The following is a 12,484-nucleotide window of genomic DNA, read 5'->3' as shown; positions in this document are numbered from 1 at the left end:
GTATAGTGATAATATGCCATAATAAATTGCTAATAATTCAAGGTAATTTATACTATTCCTTGATTCAATAAATTTCCATCGACCACCTGAGTAAACATTTGTTTTCAAGTCTATACAACCATAACCTTCTAAAGAAGCATCTGTTTGGCAGCATATAACTACCTCATTAGGTCGTATACTTTTACCATTTTTATTTGTCACATTAGACACCCACCAATTCAGTTCAATAATACTGTCTATAGACAATTGCATTGTTTTATCAAAATCTAAGGAACCTTCAAGTCCCAACAACTTATCTCTCTCTAAAGCTCGATAATGTAGTTTGGCTTCAAACACCGCAAAGAATGCATTTATAATAATTCCACTAATGAAGCCAACTGTCTAACTGGTTATGTCCTTCAAGGAAAGTATTGCTCTAGCTTTCATAATTATTTTTTGTATTTTTTCATCAGTCAGGTAAACCTTAAATGCAACTGAGTCAATAATAAAGCCAAAAAACACAATTCTTTGACTTGGCTGAAGATCTGACCCAATTAATGAAAAAGCCTGAAGAAGTCATTGTTTGTAATAAAACGTTTGTATTTTCCAAACATATTAGTTTATTTTGATTCATGTTAATAGAATCATCAATGTAATAACAACAACGAATGTTCTGAGCTTTAAACCAAGCAAAAATTGGTTTCAAGATTTTTGTAAACAAATAACATGCAATCGACAACCCGAAAGGAAGGCAAACAAATCTATATAATTTCCCATTCCAAGAAAACTTTAAATATTTTGTATCTTCCTCACAAATCGGTACAGAAAAATATGCTTCTCTAAGATCTATCTTCGTAAAGAAATCATTTCTTTGCACACTGTCCAAAACAACAGAAAATGTTTCTTGTTTAAAATGGTTGTATTGCACAAATTGATTTAACTGTTTTAAATTTATTACAGGCCTTTGCTTTCCATTAAGTTTAGGAACTATAAAAATATTTGATGAAAATTCACCTTCTTCGTGAAATGTTTTAACAATTGCACCTTTTTTCAACAATTCCAAAACCTCATCATTAACAACATTCCATTTATCAGCAGAAAATGGTATCTCATTTGGAATAGAAGCCTGATGTGGTTCTTGTACATAATCAATTTTATAACCACTCACTGCATGAAGAATCCAAGCATCATTTGTAAATTCTTGCCAAACATTTAGATAATTTTTTTAATTTCCAACTAAACTTACTTTTAATCCATCTATTCCATCCCGTTGGGGCCCGGCATTGTAGCTGTGGTGTTTGCCCTCCTAGAAGGTCTGCTCTTGAACGGCCTCATGTTTGCGCCCCTCTGGGGATATGGCATCTGATATGACATCTGACTCTGATATGGCTCGTAACGGTGGCCAACCGGCCGCCTCATTGTATATCGACCACGACCCCTGCCAAAGTAATGCTCAAGGTAAGGGGTTAAGTAACTATCATTTCCAATAGAAAATTGGGAATCACAATTTTTTATTTCCTTTGTTATATCATCCCCAAATAATTTAGTTGTGATAGGCATTGACACCTGACACAGGCCCGAATATTTTTTCTTGAGACAAGGATGTGTCATATAATGTCTACGAACATAGATGTGGTACTGGAATTGTCCCAGAATTAATGTCAGACAATCAGAAATGCAAGTTTTAGCCTCAGCTGAAATGTTGCCCTTTAAAAGATCTGCAAGCTTTATAATAGGTGCGAAACTGGATGCCACCAAATTCTGAATGTCTACCAACAACCTATCATTGGCATGAGACTTTTTGTCAAGAATTTTCCAAATTTCTTGGTTAACCAAAGTTGGTGTAGCACGATCACAATTTTCGGGTACTTCATACTTTTCCAAAAACACATCAGTCTCACATGGGGTAGAACAGGCTACATTTATGAGCTTAGCCAAAAAATCAGACACTGGCTTACCCTTAACTGGGGTTTTTAACTTGGGCATATCCCATTCCATATCACTGTTATCACATGAAACAATGTTATTGTTATTATCTGAGCCAAACAAAGCAACTGAAAAACCCTTATTCAAATTAGAATGATCTTGTTCATCATCACTGGCACAAACTTGCGCTCTTAAAGGTTGCATTTGATAAGGAACTTCAACCTCATCCTCATATTCTGGGACAAAAGTACCACTAAGCCACGAGGTCCGAAGAAACCACGTGCTCCGAGGCCACATGTTCTATCCCCAATAAATTTCGTAAAGAAGCAATGTCTTTCTGAGACAATTTAGTAATATCTAAAATATTCTCCGAAGAGTTTACAATACGGTCCGAAGACATATTAGCATTGTCCGAAGACTTCTGTTTTTTTGTCAGAAGACTTCCATTTTTTGTCAGTCTTTTTTTACTTGACAACTTTCGTAACCGTGGGAAGTACTTTTCTTTTTGAATTTAGTTTTTCATTGACATTATGATTATCTTGGTCCAAAAACGCAGAAAATTCATTATCAGATGTATCCTCCCCTAGGGAGAGCACGTCTTCATCTGCCATAACAGCAATAACAATGAAACTAACCTTACGTGCGGTCTCTCTGACGCCAAAATAGAGAATGACTTGGATTTCGCACCGGTTTGACTGCGCATGCGTTGGTCAGAGTGTAGTAAAATTTGTACGTCTAAAATGCGGCTCTCTAGTTACATCCTGAATGGAATGCTCTCTATACATGTGAAAGCCAGGAGGCTTTATGAAAATAATGGCTTTTTCAACCTGCATACAACCAGAACAGTCTGTGAGTAACTCAAAGTCTGTTCAGGTTTTATGCTGTTTGCTGCTCATCAGTATCTATGGGTTGGAAATGAAGCCTTTAAAACTTGACTTTAGTTAGAAAAGTTTTTAATTAAACGTAACTTTCTAAGGGACCACAAAATACGTAGCTTATGGGTAAAGGGTTAAGATAATTACTAAAGCGCCATGCTGTGACTCATGCCTGGTAAAGGTTCCAGTCTTCTGTGGGAAGGCAGCCAGTCTAAAATGATGCTGTAAGAAACATTTCTGAGATTTGCTTATCTCGCCCCTGCTGATAGAGGTGCCAGTACCTGCCCGAAAGAGATGGCTGCATTCCCTGGAAATAAGTCCTACATGGACTTACTAGTTGTGTACTTGTCTGCATAGTCAACACTTGAAAGTTTCAGCTGTGTGTCTTGGATTTTCAAGGACAATCATACTTCATGTATTCTGAAGTGTATTTTGTATTGGTGCTGTAGTGTTGCTATTCTTAGAATTTTGTGAGGAAGTTATAAGATTATGCTGAAGATAGTTAGCTCTGTAAGGCTGGATATTAATCACCAGGAGAGAGTTTATTGTGAATAAACAAGCAACTCTAGCCAGAGTGCTCATTGTTATGTCAACTCTTTTCTTGATGTATTAGACATTTCATGACAAAAGGTCTGCTAGTTTAACCAATCCAAACATTCAGTTTTTGTTTGTGTAAATGTAGCGATCTAACACATAAATTGTATGGGTTGTGATTTCTTATAAAAAAACAAAATGTTGTATGCCAGTTATATACAGTATGTTGGTTATTAGTAGCTTTTTTTTTAAATGTAGCAAAAACTTAATTAAATAAATTTGAAGGTAAATAGTATACATGGTCTTTACTGAGGTGTATTACATTTTGTACAATTTATTTTGGATTACATATAATTTTTCTTGTAAATCTTGGTTGCGAGGCTAATGCCTGATAGCCAATCTGCAAAATGCATTTTATTCGTGAATGAATAACTGTTCATTAAAAAAAAAGTATTTTATTTTTATACCCCCACAAAGTATAGGGGGATAATTACATGTATATAGGAGTGAGCTTGTCGGTCTGTCTGTCGGTCTGTATTAAGTGTCCGCTCTCAAATTCAAGTTGTTTTCATCCGATCTTCACCAAACTTGGTCAGATGTTGTATCTAGATGATATCTAGGTCAAGTTCGAATATGGATCATGCCGGGTCAAAAACTAGGTCACAGGCTACTTAGTGCATTTTGAACATTGAGCATGGTGTCTGCTCTCTAATTCAAGTAGTTTTCATCTGAGCTTCACCAAACTTGGTCAGAAGTTGTATCTAGATGATGTCTAGGCCAAGTTCAAACATGGGCCATGCTGGATCAAAAACTAGGTGACGGGGTCACTTAGTGCGTTTTAAACATTGAGCATGGTGTTCGCTGTTTTTTGTGAAGACAATATGCAAAATATTCTGTGTCAATGCGGCATGTGGGGGTATTCGTCACGTCTGTGAAAAAGCTCTAGTTCGCTTTATTTACCTATCACTTTATGGACTGTATACCTTAACCTTAAGAATGAGATGCAAGGACAAATATGAAATATTACATTGTATTGTGAAAAAAAATAATTGTGCAATCACTGTTCTTTAATGAGTTGCAGTCTTGAAACTGGGCTTAATCCATGTGCATAAAATGAAAGCCCAGTGTAGCCTGTGCAGCAAGCACAGACTTATCAGGGACTACTCTTCCTTTTAACAAAAAAATGGCATACAAGCTTAAAGTATCATCCAGTGCCCCAGATAATTATTTGGAAAATAGGGTTTTCACCCATTGATTTTTAAAAATAGGGTGATTTCATTCTCAAAATAGGGTGAAATGAGTTATAAAAATGCAAACCTTAAAATCATCGCTGCTTTACTTCAGTTGAAGCTGCACCCTTTTATATATTCAATAAAACTGTAAACTAATATAATTAACTTAAATAAACTGATGTTTCATAGATTCATCTTTAATACTTGAAACTGTCCATATATAAATATAAACTTTAAACTTTAAAAAAAACCTGATGTTAACCGACATCTTTGTAACTGTCAAACATATCGACTTATATTTTGGCGCGACTATCGCGGATGTCTTTCAACCTCTCTTGGACATTTTTATTTCTCATCATAAAGAGAAAATACCGAAAATAAGCAAAGCATTTTCAATTTTAAGCTATTGAATTGTACTCATTAAATTTGACGAATTTGCGTAAAAGTCAATTTGGTTGCGTATTCAATACGCATGATATTGTATTTCTTTGCGTTTTTAAACATGTTAATAGGGTGAAAGACGCAGATACGCAGCTTATCTGGTGCACTGATCATCCTTGATTAGCCTGTGCAAACTGCACAGGCTAATCTGTGATGACACTTTTTGCTCATGCATAGAAATGTGTGTCACCTTGGCATGTGTATAAGTAAGATCTCCATGAAACACAGCAGATCTACAGTATATGTCTTAGTTATTATTGACTAATTAACAACACACACATGTACTGTACAGTAATGAGTCTGCATCCTCTTGTACAATGTTAAGCTACCATACTTTTATTAAGCCTTGCAGCTAATAGCAATTAGTATATAACTAGATAGCTGGGTACAATATTGATAAACATTGATATATTGTTATTGAAGATGAGCAAACAATCACATACCCCATCCACATGTTGATTGCTCTGAAAGATTGACCTGACCCTGTTAATTACAAGTTGCTGTAAGATTAGGCATTTTAAGAATGTTTGCATTAAGGTATTGGTGGATAAAAAAGTCAATCTTGTGTTTATCACAGTGCATTTTGTTTCTTGCTTTTAATGTAACATTTAATGTTCATCAGTTTAAATGGTAGCAATTACTCATTATATTTGGGGCAATCCATGGAAATCTGTCATAATGTTCTACGTGTATGTACTAAATACAGGTGAAACTGCTGGACTTTCAGGACTTTCGATTTGCACTGATCAGACATCAGGCCTTTTTGTGACCTGTTTGGGGGAAACTACCTGGCTACAATTAAGAGTTTTCAGGGGAAAAAATATTTCAAGAAAAAATATTGTCCTGCAGGATATGACAGTGCCCTACAAATTTGACTCTTCCTGCTAACATATACCGTAATTACTCTATGTTTTCGGACACTTAAAAATAATTTTTATTTTTCTTGTCGGAAAACTAAGATACGAAAAATATTCACAAAATACAGGTGTCCAAAAACTTAGAGTCGAAAATTGAAGTGTCCGAAAATAGCGTCAATTGTATCAACGACTACCGAAATAGCAAGCGCTTGTAAAATACCATGCCGTATAGTATAAATTACAGTTACATGTATATATGTTTGTACTGCATTTTAAATAATTTTAAATGCTTAATTTATTTGACAGAAAGTTACTTCAAGGTTGTTCTTTGACCAACGAGTTCAAAGATGAGCATGTGATGTACCGGTACTCGCTAGTATGAACCTGTAATTAACGCAATAATAAAATCAAACTATGAATTCTTTGTTTGTTCATTTCCGATAGTTGTTGTCTAACACCTTTCATTGTTCGTAAAACTTGCAATAGGGTGCATCACACTTTGAAGCGTTTAGTATTTGTCATAGTTATTTTACTGAGAAGTGGTAGTACATTGCGGTAGATTATTGAACTGTTAATTGGCACTACCCCTGGTAATTGTCATAACGCTTATGCTATTGGGCAAAAACATTGTTTAATACCAGTTTACAAGGTTATTTACCCACTAAGGCAAATGTAATGGTCTGTTGCCCTCAGGCATGCACCTGCCATGTTTTATGATGTTTATCTGGTTGTAAACCCACATGGTCAAAGTGTCATTAGATATCGAAAACAGGCTGGAAATTGGGTAAAATAGCGCTGTAAAATATACTGTCCGAAAACTTAGAGACATTATTATGGACGAAAACTCGTGTGTCGGAAAATTAAGAGTCACGAAAAATAATTATTTTTGCTAAAAAAAGGGGTGTCCGAAAACTTAGAGTGTCCGAAAACATAGAGTAATTACGGTAACTCTGTTGCACTCGTACTTCAAATATGTGTGAAAAAAAGATTGCACGGGGCTGATATGACTAGTACATTGTATAGTTTTGTTTATTAATGTTGAAACATTTAGATTATTTATGCCATTCACAAATATGTCATATTCATTTTATGGGGAACAAACCATCTTATAAAGTTGCATGTGTACTCTCCATTTTAAGCACTGTATTAAAGGGATCTTTTCACGCTTTGGTAAATTGACAAAATTGAAAAAAGTTGTTTCAGATTCGTAAGTTTTCGTTTTAGTTATGATATTTGTGAGGAAACAGTAATACTGAACATTAACCATGCTCTAATATAGCCATTATATGCATCTTTTGACGATTTTAAAACCTAAAAATTATAAAGCGTTGCAACGCGAAACGATTGAATAATTTGGAGAGTTCTGTTTTTGTTGTTAAATTTTGTGAAACTACGAAGATTGCTTATATAAGGTATAAAATACGTTACGAATGTGTACGCGGCGGAATAGCTCAGTAGGCTAAAGCGTTTTACTTCAGGACTCTGGCAGGACTCCAGGGGTCACTGGTTCGAAACCTGCTCCGGGCAATGTTCTTTTCCTTTTTTTAATTTTTTTCTTGATTTTTTACTGGAGCTTTAACGATCCAATGTTTACATTTATCAATATAAAGCATTTAATGAATAAGTTAAAAAAATGCCAAAATCTGTGAAAAGGCCCCTTTAAGTTACTTTATGAGAAACACAAATAAATCAAGACATATATTTTGCTAACTGCATGTTGTGTACTTTTCAAAAGTCTTAACAAGTAACAGGATCATGACTGTCATATTCCACTCACAAATTTTACGCAAAAAGTCTTGTATAACAACGCACGCTTGCTTTATTAAACTTTGAATAACAACTTTGAATTCAATGGAGTTCCACTTTAGGAACATATGTGCTTTTAGAAGAGGTATTTAATTATATGAAAAAAGGGTCTTACTGGTAAGAAATACATGTTTTAACATCAGATTTTTCCTTTCGTCCTGTAGGACGAGAGCTTTTAGGAAATTTACCTGTCTTTTCAAGATTAACTTGTCCATACAAGTGGACGAGTGGATTTATTGTCCCCAGCTGGTTTTGTGTTCTGAACTTTTCATATAAATTACATAAAAGTGGACTAATATATAATTATGAACATGTATCTCTCAAGAAATTAATGCATTTGACTTTCAAGCAATAACTTTAAAGCAAAACAATAATTAAATCAGTACTTTCTTGTTATTAGCTCAGGTGAGCTTTTGTGACCGGTCTTTGTTCGTCGTCCGTCCGTCCGTTAACATTTGTTCTTAAACACTGGAGGTCACATTTCTTTTCCAATCTTCATTAAACTTGGTCAGAAGCTTTGTCTCAATGATATCTCGGTCGAGTTCTAAACTGGGTCATGCCGGGGCCCGTATTCACCAAACAATTCTTAGACTTCAGTTTAAGAATAAAGAAAATTCTTTACATTTGAATATTCAAGAATTTCTTCAATTTTGAGTCAAACTCTGCAGTAAACATCTCTGTCTATAATATTCCTCATATACTGTAAAACCATTAAATTTCGTGTGGTACGAATTTTCGTGGATTTCGTTGTTCCGCCGAACCACGAATTCAAGTACCAACGATTATTTTTACATTTTTAATCCGAAATTGGTCTTTTCCGAATGTCATTGCGGACATTCTCTATTGTTTTCGGTTATCACAGATATTTGATTGAGATATGCTAGGTAATACAATATGTTGTTTTCTTGATAAGTGTTTGGGTAATAATACTTTTTTATTCAAGCGTGGACTTTAAAATGTACATCAACGATTGTTCTCTTTTACGTGACGTCGTCAAATTGACAGTTTGCAGATTTATCACATATGTCAATTAGTGCCAATTAAAGTTAAAAGAGACAAAACGGTTTTCACACCTGTATTTTGGGGACCTTATTACTCAATTGTTTCTACTAGGGGACCGATTGAGCAGAGAATTGCAAATATTGTCAAAACAACATTGATGGCAATTAGCGAGCGGGGACACACAAGATAGCCGCTTCATTCGCTTTTATCGACAATTGTCAGCAACACTTTCATGCTTCAGTGCACATTAATCACACGCCTTGCTGTCAACACACATTAGCAGATTATTCTTCGTTATTACTCTGGTTGTTTTTAGAAAAGTTTAATTATTATGACTGTCAATCTTCCCCGAAAATTTGAAATCCACGAAATTACGTGTCAACGAATTAGTTGTTTTGTATTAAACCACGAAATTTCATACCGACGAATTTCTATACGTTAACAGTAGAACATTTTGTTAATGAAATAATCACCAGTGGAACTCTGTATATATTCAAACACTGAATACAGTTTTCTTGGTTCCAAGTCTATTCTTTATTCTTAAGTCTAAGAATCGGTTGGTGAATACTGGCCTAGGTCAAAAACTAGGTCAAAAAAAAGAAAAACCTTGTAAACACTGTAGAAAGCACATTTCATGCCCAATCTTCATGAAACTTTTTCAAAATGTTTGTCTTAATGATATGTTGGTTGAGTTCAAAAGTGGTTCAGGTCCGTTGAAAAACATGGCCGCCAGTGGGTGGGGCAGTTTTCCTTATTTGGCTATAGAGATACCTTGTAAACACTCTAGAGGCAACATTTTTTGTCCAATCTTCATGAAATTTGGTCAGAATATTTGTCCCAATGATATCTCGATTCAGTTTGAAACTGGGTCATGCTGGGTCAAAAACTAGGTCACTAGGTCAAAAAAAGAGAAAAACCTTGTAAACACTGTAGAAGTCACATTAAATAATGCCCAATGTTCATGTAACTTTGTCAAAATGTTTGTCTAAATGATATGTTGGTTGAGTTTAAAAGTGGTTCTGATCCGTTAAAAAACATGACCGCCAGTGGGCAGGGCAGTTTTCCTTATTTGGCTATTTAGAAACCTTGTAAACACACTAGAAGTCACAATTTGTGCCCAATCATTATGAAAGTTAGTCAAAACATTGGTTTTATTGATATCTCGGACGAGTTCGAAAATGGTCCAGATCGGTGAAAAAACATGGCCGCCAGTGGGCGGGGCATTTTTCTCTAAATGTATATAGTGAAATCATGTGAACACTGTAGAAGTCACATTTTTGGCCCAATTTTCATGAAATTTGGTCAGAACATTTGTTTCCTTGATACAAGAGTTGAGTTCAAATATGGTTCCGGTCAGTTGAATAACATGGCTGCTGGGGGGGGGGGGGCAATTTTCTTATATTTATATAGTAAAAAAAGCTTGTGAACACTCTAGAAGTCACATTTGCCCAATAATCATGAAACTTGGTGAAAAGATTGGTTTTATATATATCTCAGATGAGTTCGCAAATGGTCCCGATCGGTCAAAAAACATGGCAGCCAGGGGGGATGAGTCAGTTTTCTTTATGTGACTAGAGAAAAACCTTGTGATCGAACACTATAGAAGTCACATTTTTTGCCTAATCATCATGAAACTTAGTCAATACATTGGTTTTATTGATTTCTCGGACAAGTTGAATAGTGGCTCAGATCGGTGAAACACACTTTTTAGCTCACCTGATTGCTCAGGTGAGGTTTTAAGATTGGTCTTTGTCCGCCGTCTGTCCTTCTACATTTGGTTTGTAAACATTCTAGCATTCACACTTCTCAAGCATTCTTTATGAAAGTTGCTGAAAGATCTCAGTCAAGTTTGATAATGAGCAAAATCACATAATTAATGCCATAATTATTGCCATTAGATTGTCCAAATTTTCATTATATTATACAAAATCCTTGTAAACACTCTAGAGGTCACAATTTTGTTTCAGATTTTATTAATCTTTGTCAAAATTTTTATTTCTGTAAGCAAAGTTTGATGTTTGGTAAGGGGGGTCAACTCAAAATATAGGTCACCAGGTCAAATCTTACAAAAACAAAAACACTCCATATGCCAGAGTTTTGGTTCAATAATGATGAAACTTGACCAGGATGTTTGTCTGGACAATATCTAGGTCAAGATTGAATGAACCGACTCCTCTCAGGTGAGCGAACTAGGGCCATCTTGGCCCTCTTGTTTAAATTAGGACTTAACATTATTTTGTAAGAATTGGGGGGAAGAAACCCATGTTTTATTTTGGGAAAGAGTTAGACAATCTGACCTTCGAGGACAAGAAGAACAGGTTCCAGGATCAATAATCACATTCAATCCAATAAAATATACAAAAAAATGTATTGTCAAAAATTTAAACATGTTTATTTGGGTTTGTTTTTAACTCTTCTTGCAATGATCTTGTTCAAACTTCTACATGTGAAGTATCTTAATGTGTGGATTATTTTAAACAATTGCATTTTGCAATTAGTTTTAGCAGAGTTATGGTCCTTTGGCTCAGCTTTTCCACTACAGAATGTATAGGTCCAAATAAATGGGTTATTTATACTTTCTTTTAACTACTGGGCGAATCTCCATCAAACTCGCAGACGTACTGTTAGTCCAAATAATTAGACGTAAGCTACCCCGCGATGTAAATCGACCTCATATTTATAGGAGTAACGTACTGTGTGAGATATTGATTGTTAAAAAGTAATTTTGACTGCAACTCTTTTTTGCTGAATTCTGGCTTTTTGTCTTTTTGTCCACTATAGAATATATAGTGGATTTTTGTGTTCAAAAATAGGTTGTGGCATCAGTATCTCTGCAACATTAAAAGCTAAAAAAATCTCTGGAAGTTAGAAAATGTGTGTTTTACATTACTTCTCTTCCAGAGAAAATATTTTCAAAACTGTAGTAACATGTAACTGACGGGCATTAAATGAATTTTAACATGATCATTGAATTTAAAGCATTATGTTAGAAGTGCACTGTCTGCTATTGGAATGCATGATTGAAGGAAAACTTTGTGTATCGATGTTTAATTTTCAGTTTTCGCACAGTTAAATAAACCAGCAGCTACATGTATGGCAATCAGTCAGATAATAAGAATTGCATTAGGAAGACAGCTGGTTTCTAATTTATGACTCTAGGTTCCTGCCATGTACTGCAGCAGTCTCCGCCTGTTCTACAGAAAATAAAATACCTAGCAATTTTATTCTGCATTTAGAAAAACAAAAGAATTATGGTAAACTTGTGTTACTTTTGACATGTTCTTTGTAACGTTTGCTTTTTATTGTAAAATGACTATAGGACTACTCAGTAAAAATTGTACATTAATTTTAACTAGCAGACCCATTGTGACTAGCAGACCAATTGTCGACTCATAAGGTATAATCAGGTCATATTTTCAGCTAGCTGAATACAAAAACTACATGTTTCTGAAATACTTCTGGAAAAGATAACTTCTGTTGATAGCAATCTGAAAATGTGTGCAAGTAAGATTCTGTATAATCTATGTCATGTTTGAGTGATTTATGAGTGATATAATCACAGAACAAGAGTATTTGAAGATATTGACAATAGTACAGTAGCTCAGAAAGTGAACATGGAGAACAACTACAGAAAGCCTGGTGTGAAAAGTCCCAGTACAGAGTTCTCAGACGAGTTTGTTGACATCGTCAATGAGATCAATGACTTCATCTCTGTCCTGGAGGTGCGACAGAAGGAGCTGGCTGCCGGCACTCCCCGGTCTGAGTGCGCAGGCTCACCAAGGCAGGGCAGCATTGAGCGCCTTTCAGCTCTCGACATGTACAAGGGGGACTC

General features: G+C 35.2%; 1 protein-coding gene across 8 annotated transcripts in view; it reads left to right on the top strand.

Annotated features, from left to right (window-relative positions):
• LOC127833364 (rho guanine nucleotide exchange factor 7-like) overlaps positions 1-12,484 on the top strand; it is a 98,740-nt gene that overhangs the window by 15,331 nt on the left and 70,925 nt on the right. For 2 of the 8 annotated variants that reach the window (XM_052358568.1, XM_052358570.1), the window contains exon 1: positions 12,087-12,484. This exon is cut by the window's right edge and continues 131 nt beyond it. The exons of 1 other annotated variant lie outside the window; for it this stretch is intronic. In XM_052358568.1, the coding sequence (XP_052214528.1) occupies positions 12,267-12,484 (218 nt within the window). In that variant the 5' untranslated portion in view covers positions 12,087-12,266. Of the gene's footprint in view, positions 1-12,058 lie in introns of those variants that run through there. 5 more of the 8 variants (XM_052358571.1, XR_008027386.1, XM_052358567.1 and 2 more) reach the window with 5 other exon arrangements.

Source organism: Dreissena polymorpha, chromosome 6 (genome assembly GCF_020536995.1).
Source record: "Dreissena polymorpha isolate Duluth1 chromosome 6, UMN_Dpol_1.0, whole genome shotgun sequence".
NCBI lineage: Eukaryota > Metazoa > Mollusca > Bivalvia > Myida > Dreissenidae > Dreissena > Dreissena polymorpha.
This window is presented reverse-complemented; position numbering and strand designations above follow the sequence as displayed.